Source organism: Eptatretus burgeri, chromosome 3 (assembly GCF_056783735.1).
Source record: "Eptatretus burgeri isolate ZD-2024b chromosome 3, Ebu_testis_v1, whole genome shotgun sequence".
NCBI lineage: Eukaryota > Metazoa > Chordata > Myxini > Myxiniformes > Myxinidae > Eptatretus > Eptatretus burgeri.
In genome coordinates, this window is record NC_140963.1 from 101,987,027 (window position 1) to 102,014,473 (window position 27,447).

The 27,447-nt window shown below is 43.0% G+C and overlaps 1 protein-coding gene across 6 annotated transcripts in view; it reads right to left on the minus strand.

Annotated features, from left to right (window-relative positions):
• Positions 1 to 27,447, minus strand: part of ADCY5 (adenylate cyclase 5) — a 383,952-nt gene that overhangs the window by 127,123 nt on the left and 229,382 nt on the right. For all 6 annotated transcript variants that reach the window (XM_085874713.1, XM_085874710.1, XM_085874712.1 and 3 more), the window contains 2 exons: positions 22,858 to 22,969; positions 1,662 to 1,789 (listed from right to left, as the gene is read on the minus strand). In XM_085874713.1, coding sequence (XP_085730839.1) covers positions 1,662 to 1,789; positions 22,858 to 22,969 — 240 coding nt within the window. The remainder of the gene's footprint in view (positions 1 to 1,661; positions 1,790 to 22,857; positions 22,970 to 27,447) is intronic.

The window sequence follows — 27,447 nt, forward strand, 5'->3', positions numbered from 1 at the left end:
TGTATTTGTGAGTTCTGATAATCAGTTCAAACTTGTTGAAAACCCTGGGGTAAATTTGGTGCCTCAAATTTCGTGCATTCAACTTGTGCTTGATGAAGGCCAGCGTTCCGTGGATGTGTCTGTATTGAACATCACAACACTTAGTTACACTGACTTAATATAATTTGATTGAAATTCTCATCGTAATTCACAGATCTAAGCTTCGGTCGTTGGCAAATCAAACATGCAACCACTAATTCAGGTATACACAAAATAAAGTCAATTTGAACGTTTCGTTTGCAACTTCTTGTGACTTTCAGATAATGTGATCAAACTTGGGTGCAGTTCTGTTCGAAGTATGCGAGAAGTATTTAAGAAGTTGTAGAAAGGAGATCTGCACAAATGTCCAGGAAACAGAAAAGGTTTTTTTTCTTCTTCATTTCTCAATGCACAGGTGTACATAGTTACCTTGGGCCAGTTAGGGTTACCAGTTTCCTTGCACTTAGGCAAAGAGAAAAAGTTTCCTTACCAATTGAAGGCAGTTAAGATAGAAAACATTAAAAGATGGTGTTTCTTGAACTATTGCATCTCGTTCCAATAACTTTGAGCATTCCTCAGAGAGTTGGATTAACTTTAAAATTCTGAACTTTTGGGATTTTGAGAAACTTTCTGGGAGAACTTTACTTTGTTTGATAACAATCTATCATCATCACAAGTAAACATTTATATAGATCTGTGGCTCAGCAGGGGTTTGCAAGATTCCAGCTCCTTAACCTCCAGCTTCTTGAAAATGACACGTACCAAATGAAACCCATGTGTAGATTCATGACGTTTCCAGCAGTTACAGATTATTTTTAGATAGAACAATGAAAGATTGGCTGGAAATTACATTATACTTACATTATCATTTATCACACAGTCGGTGAGGGGTTGAGGGGGTGGAGTCCAAATGTACAACATGGCATTTGATGAAAGGAAGGGAAGTGGGGATTATGAGGGATTAAAGGGAAGGTAGAATAGCTGGGGCATAAGAGGGATGAAAGGGGAATTTGATGTATGGGGCATGTAATGTGGAGAAGGTGGAGGGGGTGAAAAAGTCCCCCATTTCTGCGTAGGTTATATGAGGCCCCGCGAGGAGGAGTGATGTAAGCAACATTTTTTATGATATGATGATGATAGGCTCGGATGAAAGGGTAAGGGTTAAAATAGTGCTATGTGGCATAAACTCCAAAATGGCCGATGTGTCCCTTGCATCACTCCTCGTAGCAGCGCCTCATATACATGCAGTCTCCATACCCCTATGCAATGTGGGTACGTGCAAAGTTTCAGCTTTCTTTGATAGACAAACAAAGAATTGTGACCAACCTTGTGGTTCTTCTCGACAATGAACTGCCAGGTATCATATAATGCCAAAAATACCAAAGTAGGATGCTCACTGTCAGCAACAGCAATAGTTGAAAGTGCACAGTAGTGGCCTAAAGAGTGCAAACACAACTTGCAAATAACAAGCTGAAATGGGAAACTAAGAGCGTCATTATGAGTAATTTTTGAGGAGCATTATGGACTGATTGCACATCGAGGGAGGGTGTCCAGAGAGGGAGAGAGATAGAGATAGAGATAGAGATAGAGATAGAGATAGAGATAGAGAGAGAAAGCGTGAGCGAGCAGAGGGCAATGCTTACGAGATTGCCTCAATCATATCCACGCCCATCTCCACGCAACAGTGCGCATGGTCCGAGCGTGCCTCTGGAAGGCCTGACACACAGTAATAGCAGTCTCCCAGGATCTTTATTCGCAGACAGTGGTTCTCCTAGGGGCAAAAAATGCCATTGGACATACAAGTTGCAATACACAGCAAGTGTTCGAGAGCAAGGCCACAAAAGTTGGAAAAATAAAGGTCATCACACTGAGTCATCATTTCATAAGCCACGAAATGTGAAAGAAAAAGCACAGATTTTCATTCCATTTAGTTGTGGTGATGTGGGCAGCACTGATTCTTTAATTGGCAGAACTTAATGCCAATACTAATCTTCTTGGTGGCATTTAAGAGCCATCACAAAATGTGGACTGGAACCATGAATCAGGGTAGGCATATCACTTCCTCCCTGAAGGTAATTAGTTCCACAGAGACACAGCAATTCTCCTTTAACAAGCTTGGCCTCCACAAGCTTAGAATCAAAATCGTTAACACTGTTGCCTTCAAGCAGTCTTAAACCCATAGCTAAGGGGATAAAAGCATGGTATCCTTACCATTACAGAATCAAAGCCGTATCTGATGATGCCATTGTGATCGCCATTTTCAACCACACTTTACCTCTACATAGTCAATTTCAAAATGAAGTTTAAATTACAATGCTCGGGACTGAGTGAGCAGGGAACATGACTGAGTGGAGAAACAACTAACACAATTTCCCATTTCATGAAAATGCTAAGCATTAATATTCCTTCTTTGTGCGGAAGTAATTCTACTTTGTAAAAAGAGCTCCTTTCTGTTGACAGGTAACTATTGCTCAAATTTTGGCAATGATAGGGATTTTTGAAGGTGAACCAGATGTGATTAGAAGATTTTCCCTCGCCCTTCATACAAAGCTGACAGATTCCTCTTCAAAATGTCAGCAAATCAAAAGCAGCAGCTCACTTAGAAATATATCGAGTTTCAAAAATAAACAAAAGCAAAACCCGTTTCAGTTCTCTCAAGAGAACAAAGACAAGGCTTGAAGCTTGTTAGCTTCAAGCAACTCAATAAACTTTGGCTGATAGTTTATTGAGTTGCTGCAGTTGTCATACATTTAAATGTCTGGAAGACCTACCAACTGTCTCTGAAAGTACAGAGAGATTTTCATATTATTGGAATTAAAATTATAGTTTCTGTATGATTAAGAGTGGAAGATTATCATCATTAATAAAAAATATATATTATTCTGTATCATCCCACATATAGAAATGCTACTCTCTTGCCGCCTCTCGTGGATAGGCCATCGCTACTCCTATGGTTGGCAGTGAGTATCCCAGAAGCAGTGGCGGAAAGAGAGTGGCGTTGAACATAATTGTAAATGAAAGCAGTTTAAAAGAACAAAATGAAATTGAGGATCCAAGTGTAAACTGTTCTCTCTTAAAAATAAAAATAAACATTGAATTTATTGCCCAAAACACATTAATCCTGATAACTGTTATCCTCCATCCTTTAGCTTGACCGAGGTACGACAGATTCCTAGGCCTACTGGTTGGTTTTCCACACAGGCACCTCGCTTTCACCACCATGATACTCCCTAGTTCCTGGGGCATCATTGTTTTGCCTGGATACTTTAGAGAAATAATGTTCTGTCTCCATAACTCCACCCTTACCAGCTCCTGATCCACAATGTTGAAATTGTTGAATTGAATTGTTGCTGCTGTTGAATTAATTTTTTTGTTGTTGTTGTTGTTGAATTGTCGGTGCTGAGTTCTCATTAATTTTTCCGGCTGGAAATCAAAAAATGTTACACCGTGACGATTGCAGATGTTTTACTTTAACAGCTGAAAACACTGTGGGGTAACACTCAAAAAGGTACGGCAACAAAGATCTCACAACACTGAATTCATAAAGTGTTTTAGTCTTTCATAAGTAGTAACACCGCACGTTCATTTACACTGATTCTACGGTCGGCATTTACTCTGATTTGATAAACTGTGATCACGATGTACTTCACTTGTACTGGAGGGAGTCACAACCAATGCAGCTGTCACGTTCCTCACACTGGCACCAAGGTAGAAAATACAATATTCAAGATACAATTTCACAAATATTCAGATTATACTTGTATGGAATGCTTAATACACCGTATTGAGAGTCCAATCCATCAGAAAACTCGACAAGATCAAATAAATAGAGATGAGACTGGCATGAAAAGGTTGAGAACTATGTCGACGTAGCCTGGTGTTGGCTCAGTGGTTAGGGTGGCGGCTTGGGATCTGAGGGTCCTGAGTTCAAGCCTCGTAGCCTGCTGAATTAATTCACCAGGGGGTTGACTCAGCCTGCCATCCTTCCGAGGTCGGCAAAATGAGTACCAGCTTGCTGGGATGACCGAGTCATTCAAGTATCCTGCGTCAGAGTGGCGACCTGTCCAGGATTGTGCCCAATAGCCAAGGAGACTGCTTCGGCAGCACCAACGCTCTGTACAGAGTATGGTCCCAATGGACTGGACTATGTCGACCATCTGTGCTGTGCAAAGCAAATCTGGTGTCACGTGGTCAAAGCCACATGTTGTGCTGAACGATGTTCTCATGTGAGTAATCTTCACCCTGGATGAATTAACATAGGTGTAATGGTTTTTTCTAAATTTATCCATCGAAATTTTTATTCAAAGTCACCATATCGGTTGAAAACGCTGTGGTATGCTGGACTTCTCCTGGGATGGATATGATGAAAGTGTGTAACGGTGAATGACCTTATATCTCCTGCGGCACCACGAAGAGTGTGGCAAGGGATTTCATATTAAAAGTAGAAGGGCACTCTTCAACGTCGCAACGTCGCCAGATATGCCTCTGCCCACTTTATTACATCATTATACATACTTGTACAAGTTTGATTTCAATCCCTGAACCCAGATTCAAAATATTAAAAAATTCTGGCTGTCAGACCATGCGATTGATCAGGTTGAAATTCAAAACATGTATTCCCCATCACTACTACATCATAATTGTGACGTTTCAAGTCGATCGATGAAGCAGTTCAAGAGAAATATTTTTTTAAGATTTACGTTCAATCCAATATGGCTGCCAGACCATGTGACCAATTAATTATTCGTGAACACCCTGGTATCTCCAGGGATTGGGGAACATGCAGGTGAAGTTTCCTCTCGATCTGTTAAGCCATTCTGAAGAAGTTTTTTAAAGGTTTATTCTTCAAAAAAACACAGCTGCCAAATCATGTGACCTGTGGCGTCATAGGTCGAAGCTTGAGGGGAAGGGGTTCTGGACTTGCATTTGGGAGGGGGACTTGAAGGTGAGGGGGGGGCAGGTGTAGTACAGGATTTAATGAAATGGGGTACATTAAAACAAAATGTTAATGCAGCATGCACAGATCGGCTGGAGATGTCCATGGGGGGTAGAAAGGGGAGGGGGGGTTGGGAGGAGGTAAGCATGAGGGGAGGTGAGGGAAAGCAGCATTATGGGAAGGGAAGGACAATAAAACACACCCAAACAGCAACATTTTCTTTTCAACTGCTGGGTTCTACATATAACCAGGCAGGAGAATTTTTTTAAAAACCCATGCTATCTACCTGGAATATGCCTGCCTGCATGCATGCATGCTCGCATATGCAGCAACCTTTGCACCCATCTGGTCGCTTCACTCCAAATTGGATTCGTAAATGCTACACTCTACAGAAGCCGTTTTAAATTCAAAATGAAACCGTCAGTCCTTAACAGAAGGGGATAGGTGGGGGAAAGGGAGGGTGAGGGGTGAGAAAGAGAGGAAGGGGAGAGGAAAGGGGGGAGGGAGGGAGAGGGGAGAGGAAAGGGGGAGGGGAGAGGAAAGGGGCGGAGGGGAGAGGAAAGGGGGGAGAGGGGAGAGGTGGGAAAGAGAGCGAGAGGGGTGGGAGAGAGAGGGAGAGGAGTGGAAGAGAGAGGGATAGGGCTGCGAGAGAGAAAGAGAGAGAGAGAGAGGGGTGAGAGAGGGAGAGAGGAAGAGAGGGGAGGGGGGAGAGAGTTGAGGGAAGAGTGAGGAGGGGGGATTGTGGCAGATGTGACTCCAAGCTTAATGTCCATCTGAGAGACGTCACACACATTCATGAATCACCATGCCTGTGAAACACTGGGATGAAAATTTATAGCTGGGTTGGGATTCAAACCCAAGCCAGACAGCTTGGAGCAAGCAAACATACCTCTCAGCTATCTTGCCACGATGTGGCAATTCATTACTTTGTAACAACTGAAAACATTTTTCACTCATTGTAATCACCTAATTTATTTTGCCTTCCTAAATTCAGAGATGTTCCCACATAGAACCAAGCCATGGTATCACCATGAAAGTCACCAAGTGGCTTCAACACTCAAGCAAGCACTCCAATAAAGCAGTTGAAGAAACTTTTAAGAACTAAACGTTAAATTATTTTTATATGTATCGACAGGTATAGATGCTGAAGTGATGGGTCTTAAAATGAAAGAAGATTGTACAAACAGAGGAAACCGTGGAAAATTAAATTGCACATTTTCAGCAATAAAGTAAGCCTGGTATTGGCTTCGAAGTTTGGGTGGCTGGCTTGGGATCATAGGGTCCTGAGTTTGAGCCCTGTTGGGGTTGACTCAGCCTGTCATCTTTCTGAGGTCAGTGAAATGAGCACCAGTGTACTGGTAGAGGGGCACAGCATCAGTGGCACAGATGTGCTCATAGAAAACACTTGTCTCAAAGAAAGCTGCCATACGCAAGAACAGAGAACAGCAAGTGAACCACTACCCTAGGCACCACATGACAATGTTGGGCTAAATGCAGGTGAGTAGGGCCTGAACTTTGTTCAAGTTGATTGATATTGTTGCGAATTCATGCCCCGCCGGCGTGCGAACGACCGCTTTTAACCAATAGCGGCCGCTTCGCCCACCGAACGTGCAATTCAGTCGTAACCCTCTCGGAACAACGCCGGGAGCTAGTCACGGGTGGGGGTTTAACCTCACCACAACTCAGTCCGCATTCCAATCCGCGAAATAGGGTCCGATCGCCGAATGGTCGATTCACCTAAGTACCCACGTGGATAGCGTACCGAGGAGTTGTACCACCCCACAGGTCAACTCCAGACACGAACCGCTTAAGCGGCTCGTTCCGTGCCACAGGGATAACCGAGCGGAGTTATCGTCAACCTTGACGGTTCAGATATTTACCGGGCATTTTAAACCCACTACCAATCCCTTACGTGATGCAAGATAGAGATTCAATAAAAGGAAAAGACGAAGCAAAACGGGGAACAATCGGACAAGCACATTTATTCACGGAGGCACGGAAGGCACGTATATCACAGTCAAGCAAGAAAACAATAAAAGCAAGCGAAGAGACACATGCAGATCTACAACCGAATAATGCAATTCACACGGCAACACTTAAAACAGTTCTAGTTCACCAGACTGGCGCCACACACACACACGTTCACACAGAACCCAAAATAAATGGAAGTCGCGACTTCCCTGAGCGTGTCGAGTCCTTGGCGACCGTAACTCCGAGTCCCTCCGGCGTGGTCCACTGGGCTTGTGCCTCGCGCCTGCACGTGTCGTCCGCCCCACAGGAACAATCACCAGGGACCAGGTTCGACGACCCGTGGCAATTCAACGACCTGCGCCAATTCGACGACCTTCACCCGACCACGACCAGACCCGAACGAACGACAGAACCTCAACCTCTTCCTCCGAACGAACAAAACCAAGAGCAAGGACTCCCCAACAACGCTCAACAATTCTCATTGAGGGACAAGGGAACAGGGACAAGGGAACCGACGACTCTTCACGCCCACGCCTTTTGTAGGGTCGGGCTCCGCCCTTCGCTCCGCCCCGTGCCCTGCCCCGTTCTTGGCTCCTCCTTCCTTCGAGACGCTTCCAGAAATGCCTCGAAGGGGGGCGTTGTTCCTCTCCCCCGGCCGCGTCACACTGCGCATTTGCCAATCGGGAGAGGACGCGCCACCCCCTCCCCCTTTCTCACCAAGCACGGGGAAAAATGGCGGGAAAACCCCACAGGTGTTGTTGGTTTTCTTCTCCACGCGCCATACGACAAGGGAAGGAAGATTCGGGTGGGAGATATTTGCGCGGGCGTTTTGGGTGGGAGATCTTGGCGGGAGATATTTAAGCGGGAGTTTTGGGCGGGAGATGCCCCTTCGCACCCTTGTTGCTGCTGCCACTCCGCTCGTTTCATCCGTCCCGCGGAGATCGTGACCGCACGGTGCTCGTTGAATGGCGAGTGGCGAAGATGGTGGTAGCGTAGTTGTGGTCGTGGCGTCGTGGCATGAATGGCGTGATTGTTGGCGTCATGTAGTGAATGGCGTGATCGTTGAGATGTTGGTTGTGGCAATGTTCCTTTTGATCTTGCACCAAAATAACGACAGCAAAAGAAAAACGGCTAACTGAAGAATCACAGCCCGAATGGATCACATATATTCTCTCTATACAACGGGTTTGGGCGAACTACACATGGACTTACCGATATATCTCACCTGAGGACCCTTTATGGTGTATTGCGAATTTCCACAGCCGTAACAATATATTCAGTGAGAGTGTGAATACTTTTGTCGTGTATGGCCATGGCTTGTCAATGAATAAGAAATGAACAACGTAGCTCGCCAAGTGGCTTAAACACTCACGTAAGCACTCCAACAAAATGGTTGATAAGGAACGGCTGGCTTGGCAAGCAATTATATTTATCAATCGCCAATCGGTCATAAAAACAACATGCATCCAGAGACATATGGAATGTCAAACATTGTCTGAATTGGACGAATGAACACTTTCTTTGCAATTGGACAAATGAACACTCGTGTTGAGGGAAGTTAAGAAGTTTACGTTTTGAAATTTGGCTCAGATGAAGAGATGCTAGAGGTTATGGCATGTGCAGAAATTAAAGAAAGCCACACACACTGGCATATCTGAGCATTCATAAGCATTTCGATGTATCCAGCAAGTCAAAGGTTTGATGATCAGGCATTCGATGATGTGAGTGAGAAAGTGAAAAAAAAACTATCAATAAGAAACCATTGTGGCCTGTTCCAAATCAAGGCATTATAAGCAGGCCCAAAAAAAAAAAAGGCAAATCAAGACCCCAGCAAAGGACAATGAGGTGACCAACCATGAGCCTTGATGAAGGATTTAATTAAACTAGTACATGCCCATACGTGCGTGGCGGTAAGTGTGTGGCCATACGTGCAAAAAAAAACTTTCAAACCACGTGCCAGGAACAACCACACAGGCAGTTCCTTCGCTCTTGCATGGCCGTACGTGCGTGGCCATATGTGCAAACCAAAAAAAAAAACCTTTCAAACAACCGCACAGGCCGTTCCTTCGCTCTCGTAAATGACGACTGGATTGGGGCATTGTGTTTATCTATAAATGCACATAAGAAATCGAGAAATTATTAGAATACATTAAGTCATCACCATCCGGAAGTAGTGTGTGCCCGTACAGAATGCTCACATGCATTCCACGAATTATCGCTTGCATTGAAGTAACAACTGCTATGATACATCCACACACAGAGTTAATTAAAATCCAAATTAAAATCAAGTTTACCTCCCTGTCTTCACTTGCCATGACATTCGCTGCCATTGACCATTGCCACTCCTACACTAGGGTAACTAAATGGCACCCTTTCCCCATCGGCCACGTCTACGCAGCAACGTGTCTTGTCATTGGTTTGGTAAATAAATTGCCGCAGCAACGTATATATATATGTATATATATATATATGTATATATATATATATATATATATATATATATATATATATATATATATATATATATATATATATATATATATATATATATATATATATATATATATATATATATATATATATATATAGACTCCTTCCACGCTCTTCCAGCCAAAGAAAGCTGCATAAAGCAACTATGAAAGGCTACGCAAGGTAATCCCTTTGCTGTTTCAAACCCTTCACAGAGTTCCTACCACTGGTTTGTGCGAGCAAAACATATGCACTGCCCTCTTCATTTTAGCTGGCCTGCCAATTTCAGGGAAAGGAATAAAAGCACCAAGACACCTTATACATAGTTATACTAAATTGGAAAACACTTGTCTCCTCGTGGACAATACTGAAAACAATTTAACTTAACCACGTGTGCTTATATATATTCAAAACTTCCGAAGAACTACCCAAACATAAGCTATGTCTGAGGTCTTAAAGAAGCTACTGCCCCGACCCCACAAACAATAGATATAACATATTGCAATTGTAGAATTCCAATCAAAGTGTTTTGGTACAATCAATACGCAACACAATAATTATGGTAAAATGTAAAGGAATTATAATGACTTCTTGTCTTCACGAATTAATTAGCCCCAAAGTAATGAATGGCAACATCATCAAGAGGAAATAAAAAGATTGTTCAAAGGAGCATAAAGAAAACGAGAAGGGTAATTCGTAGAGCACATACCTCCACCAGGCTGAACAGTTTACGTTTTGTATCCAACTGATAGACCAGATCCGGATCTGATGACTTAAAACAAAATCTAATCGGCTTGTTCTTGTCATATAACCAACTCATCCACCAAGTTTTGTCATAATCCGTCCACGACATTTCGAGATATCGTGCCATATATCGTTTTTGGCCCCATTTTTCAATGGTGAAGAATCACTTCTAAAAATAAAAATTAAAAAATTATTGTATCCGGATCTGTATCCGAATGTTCAACAAAATCTAATAAATTCGTCCTTGTCACACACCCAACCTGCCCACCAAATTTCATCCAAATCCGTCCAAAACGTTTTGAGATATCTTGCAGACAAACAAACAGACAGGTGTGAAAGCATAACCTCCGCCATCTGCAGATGGCAGAGGTAAAGAAAGATTCTGTGTAGTTTGGGCAAAGCAAAAGGAATGGATTCCGAAAGGAAAGCGCTTCAGAAGCATTCAATGAATCTTAATCCAAACCGGCAGCCAAAATGAGGCAGCCCAGCTGAACGAGGCCCGTTGATCTGCACAGAATAAACAAGGTGCAATGCCTGTCAAAGACAGCAGCACAGACAATAACAGCAACAGGATCTGACAAAATGGACAACAGCAATGAAGAGGACAGTAAATGAAAGCTTCATACAAAAATGAAGGGGAGTGGACCAAACTTCCAGATGAAAGCACACCTGCATGTTGGATAGAGCCTGTCATCGGTGAGCACTGAGGACGAATCTTTGTAGAGTGAAGGTACAGCTTACATTAAAGGTACAAAAAGGTGCAATCACGCGTGTTTATTCCATGCAGGGTCAAGGCTTTGCTCTTTATCAGACAACTGGGTAAGGAACATGGTGATCTTTTGCCATGTGCGCCATTGCAGTAGATAAAGTGCCGAAATTGGATGACTCGTTATCTGGCAGGCCCATATTATACTGCATAAATGTCGTGATTTTATCTAGCTTCACAATTAACTAAGTGCACAGTCGATGATGCAATGTGCTAATGTTCCACACTACACATTTGGTATCATAAGGAGGACACCGTAGTGGCACTGGGTATACCATGCGATGGTGGTGTATTCACATGTTCTGTTTTGTGAAATGTTTAAGTATACTTTATCTCTTCTCTAACTTGATAAATCAAGGTTAGCAGAATGTTCATTGCTTTCTACATGACCATGGTCTCTTTCGTGCTGGCAGTATATTCTGAAACTGTGCTGACAGTATCGGAAATTTAATATACATTTCATTTAATGTTGTTGGTGAAAGTATAGAGCTGCAAGTTCAAATATGTTACGCTGAACACATCTATTGATAAAGTCAATAAGAGTTGCCCACTAAATGTGTATTAGTGATGACTTCTCGCATTGATCTGTTCAATCGAAACTGTTGTCTTTTCGAGCATTCACAACGTGGATAAACATCTGAACAACATATAATCGGAACCAGCCAGGCTGAACATCATGTTCCTTGTGTGAAGGCTATTAAACGGAATGGCAATGGGCGAGGAGATGTAGGAGGAATCAAAAGGAGATCTGGACAGATGACGCACCTATTATATTTCCTCTTGTAGAATCAACGAGGGTGCATTCGGTATGGCAGGACAAAGGGATGCTTCAAAGTTCGAACACAAATGTATTGTTATTAAATAAGAACTCTACAACCACAAAAGAAGGATTTGTGTGAAACGATAGCTAAAGATGATGGGAAATACAACATCATTCCGCAGCTTATTATCTACTTTATAAGTCAAAGAAAAGTTATGATGAAAGGAAGGGGCAAGATATTCATTTTTTCCACGTTGAAACAGCAAAGGACAAATAGGCCAAATTCTTCAACCGATCTGAGCATGAAAGTAAAGCTGTAACCAAATTTAATGGTGAATTTATAAAGATGACGTGATGGACTAAATTTATGAAAGGCATTTAAGAGTTAGACGCGTGTAGAATCGCTCATCATGCGATGATCACCCATTCAGAGTTTGTCGCTAATCGTCGCCAAGAGTGTTCATCTTATGCACGATGAAAACCTAACGGAAAGCATTAAAACAACAAATAAACTTTTACACGCCGGTGAGGGCATGTTTAAGAGTTCATTTAAAGCCTTGAAGAAAATATTAGGCAAAAATGGAATAGTTAGATCTGCAGTTGTACGCTCATATACTTCCTGGCATTTTAAGTTAACTTTAGAATCACTGTAGATTACACTATTATGGTTTATGTACTGCAGTGAAGGAATCATTTTGGAAATTCTTGAAGGAATTATTTAGTTGGTTGCTGAATATCGTGTAAGATGACCTAGATCAAGCTACGATGAGGAGTAATGTTGAACTGAATCCCCTCCAACAATTGTCTGTGGTGCTGCGATTCTATGGAAGCGTATCATTTGATTTGGATGTTGGAGATATGTGCGGTGTTTCATAGGCGAATCGGCTGTTTAGACAAACAACTAATCGGTTGTTTATCTCCCTTCGTAAATTGCTATTTAGATGGGCGATTAGCTATATGCGTACAATGATGTTATTGTCAGCGTTTAAGGGTAAGGCATGTGTTAGCAAGACGCTCGCTAAACACCTTTCATAATTTCGGCTCAAAGTGTCTACCCTTTCTCTGCAGCATTTTAAAGCATGGGTTTAAGTTGTCAAGGAGGGATTATTGTGTGTGTATTGATTACAAATTAGAGCACAAACACATTTGAATCATTTTCTCTCATGCGAAGTCATGAGTCACGTAAAGGTGGGTCACGCATCTATTTTAATAAATGTCAGTGTGTGTCAGTCAGCAAATGTGTGTCTCCTCCATAACTCCAAAACCATGAAACTTTGTGGTGCAATACTTTACATGCATATTAAGGGAACTCCAAGGGAGTGTATGAATGAAAACTGGATGTTTGGGCCAATTTAAAAACCCCTTTTGAATATAAATAATGTGGTGCTCATCATGAAAAAAACAAAAACAGGCTTATCCTTTGTCATCTTTGTCATCTTTGTCATATATATATATATATATATATATATATATATATATATCTCTCTCTCTCTCTCTCTCTCTCTCTCTCTCTCTCTCTCTCTCTCTCTCTCTCTCTCTCTCTCTCTCTCTCTCTCTCTGTCTTACGCCACCATTTGTTTCGGCCTGCTCAAAAATGCCTTGCCTTGGAACCACGACGTACTCTCATGGACCAATTCAAGTATATTGTGAAAGTTGTGGAACTGGACCCTGGTGGGAGAGAGCATCCATGAACACATAAGATCCAGTTAGTTATTTGAATAGTTTGTGCACTTAGATAGATTACCTGCCCCTTGTATATGAGATGAGGGACAAATGCATTGTTTGGTTTTAGTGAGGATTTACCCTCCAAGTAATTCTCACACTATTAATCTTCTCTCTATCCATCCTCCAAGTCACTCTGTTCATCTTCCAAACCGGTCAAGTCATTCATCCATCATCTATTCACATTATCTACAATTTCACTCCCAAACCTCTATTCACACATTTCACACCCCCGTACCGGTTACAGAAACCCTTTATCAATTAATGTAAATGAAGCCCTCCAAATTCCTCCCTTTATTTCATTCTCCCTGCAGCTATCACACGGCACGACACACATTTTAAACATAGCCGCAGCTCAATGGCAAAAACCGTGAAGGAAGTGAAATGGAAAGTAACAAAGACTGTGGTTCAGAATGCGGTTTCCTCAGAAGTTCAGAATGCGGTTAGGAGATACAGCCAATGGGGATGCATCGCTCTGGGTCAAATAGCGCAGTGCAACCTTTGCTCCCTGAAACTCCACCTCGTATGAACTCTACCCTCTCAAGGCCCTGCCTGATCTTGGAAGCTTGAAAAGAGCAGACTCGAGAGCTGTTCACTGCTGTTGGAATGTGATGAGTACCCAATGAGAAGAAAGCTGCCCACCCTGTTTGTGCAAAGGGGGAAATCGCCTGCCAAGACAAGCTGCGCTGGAACCGGGATAATCTGGATCAAAGTCAGAATGAGTTGTGCTGGGAGCAGAGGCAGACTGCATTGTGGCAAGATGAACACTGTGGCCGAAGCCTGAGAACAGGAGCACCATAATGTCCTTAGCATAAAACAATAATTGCATCACTGACTTAGATGATACTTCTTTTGCTTTCCTCTAAGAACCTCTAATTCATCTACTTGAGATGCACAAAAGAGATCACAACTTCAAAGAGCTATCAATAACTGGCCTCTTGACCCATCAGGGTGAGGCTCTCATTTGCACCTCACATCTATCCTCTAAAACCTACACTACTATGCTGTTCCTCTCATTTTATGTCACATCCACACACACCTCTGCCTTCCATTCCTCCACTCCACTTTGGGATTGGCGCAGGCCTGTTCATACTCTACCAAGCCTCGCTCTGCTTGTTTCTTCTTCTTACTCTCCATGTTTCCCGGAATGTTTTTCATGGCACACCTGTGTTGTGTATAGAATAAGTTACATTGCAGAAGGGGATTCATAAGTGCTAAGTAATTAAAATGACTGTCCTGTTGTATCTTTCATTGTAATATGTGCTGGGGGATTTTTCTGTGCTTTGTAAATACATGCCTCATGATTATTACTTGTTTTAACTGTGAATAAATGCTTGCCATGTTGTTCATAAGCATACTTCTAATAGATATATGGGACATTCTACCCCACAAATTTGCTTGCCCTGATAGCCAATGTTCATTCATGGTTTGCTCGGCTGTACGTATTAAGTAGATGAGTGAATGTTGAGCCCGTGTTTCCCAATTTGGGACGACCAAACCACCAAGTAAGTTAATGCGCTAGTTTAGGAGCTCTGCCCTCCCATGCTCAGTTTGATGGTTTCAATCAGCATCCGCTGGACTGCGGAGTTATTTGTGGCTGGTGGCCTCAGGTCTGAAGGTCAGGGAGAGGGTCAGAAGAGCCCTCTCATGGTAACCCCTGAATCCTGGTTCCGCAACAATATAATCAAAATCTCTCTTCGGATTTGAGGATCGGAGCATGCGGACTAATTTGGTGTCGAAATCTGGAGTGAAATCTGAAAATTTAAAGAAATTAACGATTCTTATAACGAAGCATATTTACTTATTTACTTTAAGCAAGCAAGGCTGCGTGTGATCCCTCCTCCATATTTACACAAGAAAATGTGAAATTGTCAAAGCATTAAACTTTACATGTTCTACTCTTCAGAGAATTATATTGAGTGAAGAAAAGATTAAGGAAGGTTCCGAAAGTGTAACTTCATTGAGTGCAACGAAAATAATCAACCAGCGGGATCGCCGCAGCAGCTGCGGCTGGGTTCTCCGTGGGGAAATCTCTAGAGATAGGAAGGCAAAATATATTAAACTGGAAGGGCACCCGGTAGAGCGCATACCTCCGCCACACAATGCCTGATCCAGTCGAACATATCGGGCCCAATAAATTTTTGAGTTATCATGCTCTAATATATATAGTTTTTGGACCCATCTCTCAATGGTGAAGAACCACTTACAAAATTAAAAAAAATTGTCGTATCTGGATCCGGAATTGGATCTTCTCCAAAATCGAATCATTTCGTCCTTGTCGCACACCCAAGGTGTCCACCAAGTTTCGTTCGAATCTGTCCACCACAACTTTTTGAGATATTGTGCTATATATCGGTTTCACCCGATGTTGCAATGGTGAAGTATCACTTTTAAAAACTTTGGATGTGGATCCGGATCTTCAACAACATTGAATCACTTCTTCCTCGTCAAACACACAATGTGTCCACCAAGTTTCATTAGAATTCATCCACAACTTTTTGAGATACCATGCAATATATCGTTTTTGGCCCTATTTCTCAAAGATGAAGAATCGATTTAAAATTTTCTAGTAGCCGGATCCGGATCTGGATCTTCATCAAAATCAATCCAATTTATCCTTGTCACACATGCAAACCTGTCCAGCAAATTTCATCGAAATCCGTCCACAACTTTTTGAGACATCATGCGTTGTTGAGAAACAAGGGTGTCATGTCAATACACCGGTATTGTCATCAATTGTGGATTTGAATCCAGTATTTAAATGAGTTATTGCCATAAGAATGGTGGTTGATGCCCTTAACTATTGACTAGCACGAGAGTCACTCAGTTGGTCATGTGCTTGACTCCTATGAGTCTGGCTTTAGGTTCAACACCCGAAAGGATTGGATCAAACCAAATCTTCCGTCTGGTGTTGCGCCAGCAGAGAATGTTGAAAGGTGGCTGTCCAGTCTCCTTTAACTTGCAAAGAAAGGCTCTCAGGCTTAGGCCAAATTAATTTTTTTAATTCCTTGCAGGGTCTCATTGGAAGCCCTTGCTTAATTTGAGGAACATGAGGCACGCCCACCCATCGCTTCATTAATGGGTTTCAGCAAAGTGAAACACTGGATGAAATTTTTTTTTTAAACATGTTGTTGTTGTTGTTGTTGTTGTTGGTGTTGTTATTGCCGTTGTTGCACTTCTTCATTTACTTTTATACATTTTTGTGTTGCTTCGCAAAATTTACTTCAGTAAGATCTCAATATGTGCAGATTCAAAGTTATACAGTTAACATATTTCCACCAAAAATTCGATATAATTATGTGGGAGAAATTCAGTTATGCGGTTCATGTTGATGAGCTATTGGTATGTGTGGTTTTGATATACAGTGCCGACAGAAAGTCTACACCCATTACAGATTTTTCACATTTTGGTATCTTATACCCTGGAATTAAATTGCATTAAATGAGACTTTTCCCACCTTCATTTACACATCGTAACCCACAACCTCCAAGTGAAAAACAAATTCTACAAATTTCAGAAAATTAATTAAAAATACAAAACTAGAATATCTTGGTTCAATAAGTGTCTACCCCCTGAGTTAATACTTGGTGGAAGCACCTTTTACAGCAATTACAGCTGTGAGTATGTTGGGATAGGTCTCTACCAACTTACTTTGCACACACACCTTGATTGGGCAACATTTGCCCATTCTTCTGTACATAACTGTTCAAACTCAATTAAGTTGGGTGAGGAGTGTTGATAGACAGCAATCTTCAAGTCATGCCACAGATTTTCTATTGGATTTAGGACAAGGCTCTGACTGGGCCACTCAAGGACATTTATCTTTTTGCTCCTGAGCACTCCAGTGTAGCTTTGGCTGTGGGCTTCGGGTCATTGACATGCTGAAAGGTGAACTTCCATCCAAATTTCAGCTTTCTTGCAGAAAACATCAGATTTTCCTCCAAGATTTTTCTGTATTTTGCTCCATCCATTTCCCCTTTTATCCTAACAAGTGCCCCAGTCACTGCTGATGATAAACATCCCCATAACATGATGCTGCCACCACCATGCTTCACAGTAGGGATGGTATTCTTTGGGTCATGTACTGTGTTGGGTTTGCGCCAAACGTAACATTTTGCATTTTGGCCAAAAAGTTCCATTTAAGTTTCATCAGACCACAAAACGTTTTGCCACATGGCTTCAGAATCTGCATAGTAATTTTTTCATACCTCAAACAGGACTCAAGGTTGGCTTTTTTGAGTAATGGCTTCCTTCTTGCTTCTCTTCCATACAGGCTAGACTTGTGGAGTGCTTGAGATATTGTTGTCACATGCACACAGTGACCAGTCTTTGCTTATAACGGCCTGTCGCTTTTTCAAAGTTGCCATTGTCCTCTGGGTGGCCTCTCTGATTATTCTCCTCCTTGCTTGATCATCCAGTTTGGAGGGATGGCCTGATATAGGCAGTGTCTTGGTTGTACCATATGCCTTTCACTTCTTAATGATTGCCTTGACAGTACTTCAAGGGATATTCAAGGCCTTTGAAGTATTTTTGTACCCATCCCCTGATCTGTGCCTTTCTCCAACTTTATCCCGGAGTCTTTTGAAAGCTCCTTGGTTCTCATGGTTGAGTCTCTGCTGTGAAATGCACTACCCAGCAGAGGAAACTTACAGGAACAGCTGATTTTATTCTGAAATAATCAGAATCACTACAGTTTAACACAGGTGGGAGCCATTAACTTGGTGTGTGATTTTGAAGGTGATTGGTTACACCTGTGCCAATTTAAAATTGCTCTAATAAGGGGGTGGACACTTATCCAACCAATATATTTTAGTTTTATATTTTTAATTAACTTTCTGAAATTTGTAGAATTTGTTTTTCATTTGGAAGTTGTGGGTTACGATGTGTAAATGAAGGTGGAAAAGGTCCAATTTATTGCAATTTAATTCCAGGCTATAAAGCAACAAAAGGTGTAAATTTTGAAAGGGGGTGTACACTTTCTATAGGCACTGTATGTGGACATTTTCAGGAACACACAACCCCCGTATATATCAACACCTTACTTTATATATCATGAGCAGGTGTATCCGGCGTTTCACTGAAAGATTTTGTATGCTCCGACTGTATCCTTCTAAAGGGTTCCTACCGGCATGGAATCATAAATGGAAACATTTGAACTGCGAGAATCTATATTAACCCTCTCATACATCCTTCTTCTTCTTCTTCTTCTTCAATGCAGGAAAGAGGGCATTTAAAATGGGCAACTGTAAAATTAAATGGACGCAATTTTTTGTTCCAAGTAAATTGATCATTAGCTTTCCAATGGTAGCATTATTCGATGAGAGCAGGAACCCTTTACAATGAAAGAATGGATATATGCAGATTGTCACCTGGTGACACACACACACTCCTCTTTCAGTAACAGATTTATTGTCCAGAAACTCTGTAATGACTCCATGAGGTTTCATGAATGGTGAGGTTTCAAAATCTAGTGCGGCTGAAATACCTATTTCTTTATAAACCATCCATTGAGTAACAAGGATTAAATGTACTTTGAAACTACAACAACCTGTTGCCAGGAAAGATGTGTTCCATTTTGATGTCACTGAAGTTTATGTAAAGATGGAAATAAAAAATAGGACCACTGGACATGTAGCTTATCGGAGCCCTGGCCAAATGCTGCAACCCAAAATTGGTAGATTTCTGACTGGTATGTACGGTGAGGAAGATTTTTTAAGGAATTTATGCGATTTTACAAATATTTTACGAAGTCTGCCATTTTGACACATTTCTGGTCATGTGATCGGCATGACTTCCACAATTTAAAATTCCGACCCTGTCCTAATGTTGTAACCTAAATTTGGTAGCATTCTGATGGGTGGGTCTGGAGAAGATTTTTAAAGGAATTGATGCGATTTTCCCAAAAGTTCAATAAGTCGGCCATTTTGACACACTTATGGTCACATGATCCACATGACTTCCACCATATAATTAACATCCCTACCCCATCATAATGTTGCAACCCAAATTTGTTTGCATTCTCACAGGTGGGTCTTGAGAAGAAGATCTTGAGAAGATTAAGTAGAAAAAGTAGATAAGTTTAAATTAGAATTACATAGGTTCCTGGAAGTTATGGAGATGGAGGGGTATGGGGATGTTGACAAGACTTTTTGGTTGTTTGAGCATTGATGGGTGATTGTGTACGGAGTGCTGTTGGTGGGGGTCTTGTCAAGGGCAGTTGTGTGGTTGATGTGTTTTAACCAAGCCCATGCCCCCTCCCCGAGGGGAAGAAAAGGGGGGGAGGTAAATAAAAACTACAAAAAAAAACTTTAAAAAAATTAATAAATATTTATTTCATTAATTGAAAACATTTTTTTTGCATTTTCTTCCTTGGATCTTGTGTAGATGGGTTGGTGTGGTGTTTGCGTAGACATGATGGGCTGAATGGCCTCCACCTGTGTTGGATTTCCTTGTTATTTTTGAAGGAATTTGCACGACCGCCATTTTGCCACACTTCTGGTCACGTGATCAGCATGGCCTCTGCAATTTAACAATAGGACTGTGTCCTAAATATTAGGTAGTATTCTGACTAGTGAGTCTGGAGAAGAAAAGTTTTGAGGGCATTTATATGGTTTTCACAAAAATTGACGAAGTCGGCCATTTTGACACACTTCCAGTCATGTGATCAGCATGGCCTCCGCAATTTAACATTCCTACCCTGGCCTAATGTTTCAACTCAAATGTGGTCGCATTCTGAATGGTGGATCAGGAGAAGAAGATTTTGGTAGGAATTTGTGGGACCACCATTTTGATCCAAGCCCATCCCTCAGAGCACTGCAGTTAGAGCAGAGAGTGGTAGGCTCTTAACAGAGGAGTCTGAAGTGAAGGCCCGCTGGGCCGGTTACTTTAAGCGGTTGTACCAGGCTGATCCACCAGCTGTCGAGTTGGATGTCAATGGTGTTACAATCCCTGTTGCTGACCCTCCAATCAATTGTGGTCTACCTTCGCTTGTGGAAACATGGGCTGCGGTGAACCGGTTGAAACAGGGTAAAGCTCCAGGGATCTGTGGCATCCATGCTGAACTTCTCAAGGCTGGTGGAAATGCTGCACTCGTGTCATTGCATGCAGTTTTGTGCTCTGCCTGGAACACAGGCATCATCCCAACTGATTGGAAGAGGGGCCTTGTTGTCCCTCTCTGGAAAGGGAAGGGTGATCGCCAAGACTGCAACAACTACCGAGGGGTGACGCTGCTCTCAGTGCCGGGCAAGGTCTTTGCTCGGATAATTCTTGATAGGGTTCACCACCATCTGCTTGAGCACCAGCGCCTAGAGCAGTCAGGCTTTACACCAAAGAGGTCAACGATTGACCGTATCCTTGCTCTTTGTGTCCTCACCGAAAGCAGACGAGAGTTTCGGCATGGGCTGCTTGCAGCCTATGTTGATCTCTGTAAAGCGTTCGATTCAGTGAATTGGGATGCCCTCTGGAGGATTCTTGGTCTTCGTGGGGTGCCACCAAAACTGATTGATCTGATGTCTGAACTCGACTCTGGGACTGAGAGTGCTGTGAAGAATGGTGGTACCATCTCTGACTTATTTCCAGTTGTTACTGGAGTTTGTCAGGGGTGTGTACTGGCCCCCACACTTTTCAGCACTTATATGGACTGGATTTTAGGGAGGATGTCGGAAAGATCAAGCTGCGGTGCATCATTTGGGAATGTCAAGATCTCGGACCTTGATTTCGCAGATGATGCAGTCATCTTTGCGGAGACTTTAGATATCCTTTTGGGGGTCCTCGAGGTGCTGAATGAGAAGTCGGAGCCGCTGGGATTACGGGTTTCTTGGGTCAAAACTAAGATCCAGGCTTTCAATGACATCTTGGATGCTGCTGTCCTGTCTGTGTCTGTGTCTGTTTGTGGTGAGGATGTTGAGGTCGTGGAGCGATTCACTTACCTTGGCAGTGATATTCATGTCTCTGCTGGCTGTGAGTCAGAGGTCAATAGACGTCTGAGTCGGGCCTGGGGAGTCATGGATTCACTGGATCATGGGGTGTGGCGCTGCGGGTACCTGTGCGGGAGGACGAAAGTCCGAGTCTTCAGGTCCTTGGTGCTTCCAGTCTTGCTCTATGGGTGCGAGACTTGGACTCTGATCAAGGATCTGAGATGGAGACTTAATTCCTTTGGTACCAGGTCTCTTCGGAGAATCCTTGGCTATCGCTGGTCAGATTTTGTGTCCAACGAGTGGTTGCTGAGAGAGACTCGGATGAGATTTGTTACCTGCATGGTCCGTGAGCGTCAGTTGCGGCTGTATGGACATGTGGCTCGTTTTCCTGACGCTGATCCTGCTCACCAGATTCTCTCAGCGAGGGAGACTCGTGAGTGGAGGAGGCCAATGGGCCGACCACGTGCCTCGTGGTTGCAGCAGGTTCACCAGCATCTCAAGGAGATGTGGATGGGCTTGGCATCTGCCTGGGGGAAGGCCAGATGGAGGCCCCTGGAGTACCGGCGGAAAGTGGACGCAGTGACGCGCTGTTTTGGCACATGCTCCCATACCCGACCTGACCTGACCATTTTGACACACTTCTGGTCATGTGATTGGCATAGACTCCACAATTTAACATCAGGACCCTATCTTAATGTTGTAACCCAAATTTGGTAGCGTTCGACTGGTGGATCTGGAGAAGAAGATTTTTTGAAGGAATTTATGAGATTTTCCCAAAAATTGACTGAGGCAGCCATTTTGACACACTTCCGGTCATGTGATTGGCATGACCTCTGCAATTTAACATCCGTGCCCTGGCCTAATATTGTAACCAAAAATTGGTAGCATTCTGACTGATGTGTCTGGAGAAGAATATTTTTGAAGAAATTTACTAAGTCAGCCATTTTGACATATTTTGAAGTCATGTGACCAGAACGAGTTTTGCAATTCCTGTTACCAGTCAGGAGAGTAATGTTGCCGCAAAATTTCAGCCGGATCGGCACAGCGGTTTGGGCGGAGAAGTCGAAAAAGGAGACGGACGGATGGCATGCGATGACAATACCTTGTCTGGAATGTAAATTCCAGATAAGCTAATAAATAATAAGTATATTACTGGCGTGGTGCATAGATAGATAATTTGAAACATGTGTTGAGGAAAAAAAAAACAGTTATCTTTTTATATTGCTGTATATCTCGGCCTGGTGTTGGCTTCACGGTTGAGGTGGCTGGCTTAAGATCCTCGGGTGTTGAGTTCAAGCTCCTGTCAGGCCGTTGAATTGACACCAGGTAGGGTTGACTCAGCCTGTCATCCTTCCGAGGTCAGCAAAACGACTATCAGTGGGCTGCTAACAGGGACTTTGCATCAGTGGCACAGCCATGCCCCCAGAAAATGATGCAACCAAGCAGCCATAGGCTGAATGTAAATAAATAAACTGTATATCTGCAAAAGTGACATCACTAGACTATAACATGGCGAATTTCCAAACTTTAGATACGCAGTATGGTTAAGACTTACAGCAGCCAGCTTGTCGAAACGTGCAAACAACTCGTTGAGGGTCATGACAAGCTCCTGTGCCGTGCACTGTGATGCAAGGCTAGTGAAGCCTTCAATGTCAGCGAAAAGGATGCTGTGAGAAAGGGGAAGAGAAAACACGGAGCATTTGTAAAACACAGGAGGTTGCAACTTTAATGAGACAACACAAAAGTGACTGTGCTCTGAAAGCAGTCCCAACGATGGTGTTCGACAACAAAATGTCAGCAGACAGCATTGCTGCACTGCTATCAAAGTCAAACAGCTCTGTCACCATAAAGGTTCGGTCATAAATTACTTTTTGTGATGAATATAGGATGACAGGATAAGACATTGGCTGATGAATTTTACAATATGTTGGCACAAACCAGTGTTTGAGGATGCAATGAATTTATCTTCATCCGGCCGAGATCAGAACAGCATTTCCAGATGCGACGCAAAGCAACGAGCCAGCAGAGCTGAGCTGGCATGTGCGTGGACTTTTGATTGAATCTTATTAAAGCTGCGTGTGAACAAAATACCAGGCAAGGGCAAAATTCTCCACAGGCAGATGCAGAGGATTCCATATATTGCTCAAAGCATCAAGGAACCCAAATCTAAAACTGGCTCAAAGAAAACTGCCCCCTTTATCCTCCCCCACTCGGATAACTGGAGGCCAACTAATGCTCGTCCATTGCTTTGTTCTCAAAAATTAACACGGCAGTGATTTCTGCAGCTTCGCTGGAGAACGGCGATTCCCAAAATGCGTGCGGGCCATTCAATGCATCACAAAGCAGCAGCCAATCGGATTGTTGCCTGGTGAGCGATTAACCATGCCAACAAGGAGGACACACAAAGGTTGGCATGGATACAGCATTCCTGCTCGTGTGTAGTGGTGACCTACAATCCAGGAGTTTCCAAATTCACTCCAACCCTTTAATGGCTATCGCACTGGCCTGGACAGTAGATGCAGAATCTCGTCAGAAGATTCCACTGCAATGTGGTTAGAGAATCCTTCGCTTGATGATGTTGGGTAGGTCTTGCTAGAGCGAACACAGAGGAAAAGGTACCGTGTTGTTTGAGAAAAAAATACAAGATGTGCTGCGGCTGGAAATTTTTATTTGATTGTTGTGGCTGACACATTCCACCTTTGACATCTGAATGTGGGAGCAGTCTGAGAACAGTGGGTGTAAAAAAATGAAAGGTGCACCCATGATGTTCCCATCAAGGAATGACACACAGTGATAATTGGAAGCCTACATTTGAACCCAAACCTTTAGTTTTGGGGAGGAAGAATTTTTCGATGATAATCCAAGAGAAATGGTGTGCATTGTCGTACAAGGAAGTTTCATACCCTGCCATGATCAATAATTGTTGCCAATTAAGCGGAGCACGATGATCGTTAAGATCTTCCGGTGGATGCACCAAACTCTCAAAAAGGAAAAAAAAAAAAATCTATTTGACTTTTGAATCGCAGAACGTTGTGCAGAATCACAGAACGTTGTGGCGACTCCAGGATGGTGAGAATGAACTTGTAATCATTTTTGGCCAAGGCTCTATTTTAGTCATGAGTTGGTATATCAATCAGCAAACCAAATTTTGATTGTGATGTACCATTCTCTTTCCAGAGTAGGGCTGGCATGATGGCCCAGACCTAATGGGACGCACACTCGCCGCTAAGCTGGCTTGCCTGGGTTCAAATCCCAACCCAGCTATAAACTGTCAGCCCAGTGTTTCACAGGCTGGGTGATTCATCAATGTGGGTGCCATCCCTTGAATGGACGTTAAACTGTGTGTCCCTTCTGCCAGCCATTACAGAAAAAGAAGATACTCTTTAGAGAACATTGGTGCTGTCAAAGCAGTTTCTTGGTAAGGTTTATTCTCTATTGTTTTAAATGCCGAGCATCAAGCAAGGAAGCTACAAGTCCCATTTATAAAGTCTTTGGTATGACTTGACCTTTTGGTGCAGTATCTTAAGGAGGTGCTGCATTCCAAAGCATGCTCTTTCAGAGAAGACATCAAGCAAGCCTGTTGTTGGCTTCATGGTTATGGTGGCTGGCTTGGGATCTAAGGGTCCTGAGTTTGAGCCCCTTACCCATTGAATTAACACCATGTGTGGTTGACTGCTTGCCATCCTTCCGAGGTTGGTGAAATGAGTCTACTGGTAAGAGGGGCTAATGGCCATCAGCCAATGATGCTACTTGCAGCATTGTGCTGTTTACGAAGGAGGAGGGGACATCAAGCAAGATGTGCCAGCTTTTCAGGTGGACCTTACAGACACCAGAGTAGGTCTTTTGGCATGTGCCCCAGACATATTTCAATCCCTTGTATTGGTTGAATTGGCAGTCTTCCCGAAATGTGAACCCTTCGTGGTCAACAGGCTCGGGTGCCACGGCGCTAGTCGATGCGTAACAGCATCGGGTGCCACTTGCCTACAGACAAATCGTGGTGGATAAAAAACACCTCCTCAATCTCTTTCTCTCTCAGCGATAGCCTGGCCTACAGCAAGACAAAAAGGACCATCAATGGTGGAGCACAGTGTGGAAGGTAAGGCACCAAAGGAAAAAAAAGACAGGCCGAACAGTCTGCCTTTCTGTCAAGGTTGCCCGAGAAGCTTTGACGGACAACATCTAATCAGGTCTGACGACATGATGTGCTGATTAGCACAGTGATCAAAGTGTCCTGTTTATATGGCGACAGGACGAGACGTGTGCTTCAAGTCAATTGTGCATTTATTTCTTCTCAAGGTTGCTACGCAAAATGCAGCAACACAATTTGTGCATTTAATGACCAAGTTGTGGTAATAACAGCTTTCTGCAAAAGGTCTGTCCAAATAATGTGGCAAATTAAAAAATTAATACGAAACAGCGAGTGTTTATGAGATTTGCATTTTCAGCTTGGAGCGAAAAACAATGAACGAAAGGGCATGCGGATATGTCCAAACTCCTCGAGGCTCATAAACAGATCACACTGAAAAGACCAATGGAAAACATACCGCAGCAAGTCCTGTTACAGTGAGCTTTCAAACACAATCTGAATCCATCCGGCAACTGGAGTTCGACTCCCGGGCAACGTATCCTGTACTCTCACCTGCTCGACATTCTGAATGCATCTTCCCTTCCGCAACTGCTTTCCTACTGACTTAAAGCCAGGCTTCTATCTCCCTCCATCACCAACAAGCCTAACCCAAATTCACACGACCACTTTCTTCCAGTGGTTGCCATAATTCCATAACTAATGCCCTCCTGGTTAAACTCCCCAAGTCCAGGCTGACTGCACACATCAACTCCACTGGTCCTCACTTCTCCCATTAATGGAACCACTTTACAGAATCCATTATATCCCACTCTTCCCTCCAGAGCTTCAGGCAGGCAGTGCACCATCACCTGATATCATCCCCCATCTTGACCCATGATATTTATCGCCACATTAACCCTTCCGAACCCAACCATTCTCTCTGCCTCTCTCTGCCTCTCTCTGCCTCTCTCTGCCTCTCTCCACTCTCTCCACTCTCTCCACTCTCTCCACTCTCTCTCTCTTCCCTTGATGATTGTGGCCAATTGTTGTTCCTCCACCCCACTGTTTATCCTTAACCATGCTCATCCATGAGTTTCGCTCTTGGAGAAGAAAAAAAATGACTTGCGAAATGATCCTAAACCAGGTGATGTGAAGTAACGTGATAAAGGTTTCAAATTGAGTAAGTAAGACATATTGGTTGATAATACCACATCTCAGACAGAAACGTGCACCTGATTGGTACACCACAGTGTGGTATATTATTGATTCAACAAGAAAGAAGATCGTCAGGAAGAATTACTTCACAGCGATGTCGATTCGAAAGACAAATGAGAAGGAAGGAATTCCTTTGCCACCTTGTCTGTAAAGATTAATAGATCGAAGGATACAGGAATAGTTCAGAATGGTTTGTCCTGATCGGTGCTCCGATCAGGACTGGCCTCAGTATACAAGGCTCCCAGATCCAAATCCCATATACTGTGTTCATTGTGTATGTACTCATGTCATAATTCAGGTAAAAGTACACTAAAGTCTTCTCACGTCCTTGCCCTGCATGTGTGCAATGTACAAGCTCTCCAAGAGACTTCAGCTCTGTTCTGTCCCATCTCCGTGAAGATTGTTGGGGTACCATGTTGGCATTCCTATAGGCAAATCGACATGGTAGTGGCCATCTCCTCTCTTGGGCAGAAGATTGGAATTTGGCCAGGGCACCAGCACATACACACGATTTATTAATATTTTCAAAAAGGTAGCATTGGATATTTAATGTCCACCATTCAACGCTGTCAAATGGGACTGCAGCTTGGCCTAATACTCCATTGATGCAAAAACTCTGATAGTTTATAGTCAGTTCGGGAATCAAACTGAGCTTAGACATCTCAAAGACAAGTGCGTTCATTCTGCTCACCGTCACCACCCCCTGGGTGCCTTCAAAAGAGCCTTTGATAATTAATTGTACAAAAGAAAAAGCAGAAGTCATGAATGTGGTCTCACTTGTTTGCCAAAAGGTAACGTCATCAGTGATGCAGAATCAATTTATACAGGCAATTGTTGATTAAATGCTATCAGGGCAGATGACCA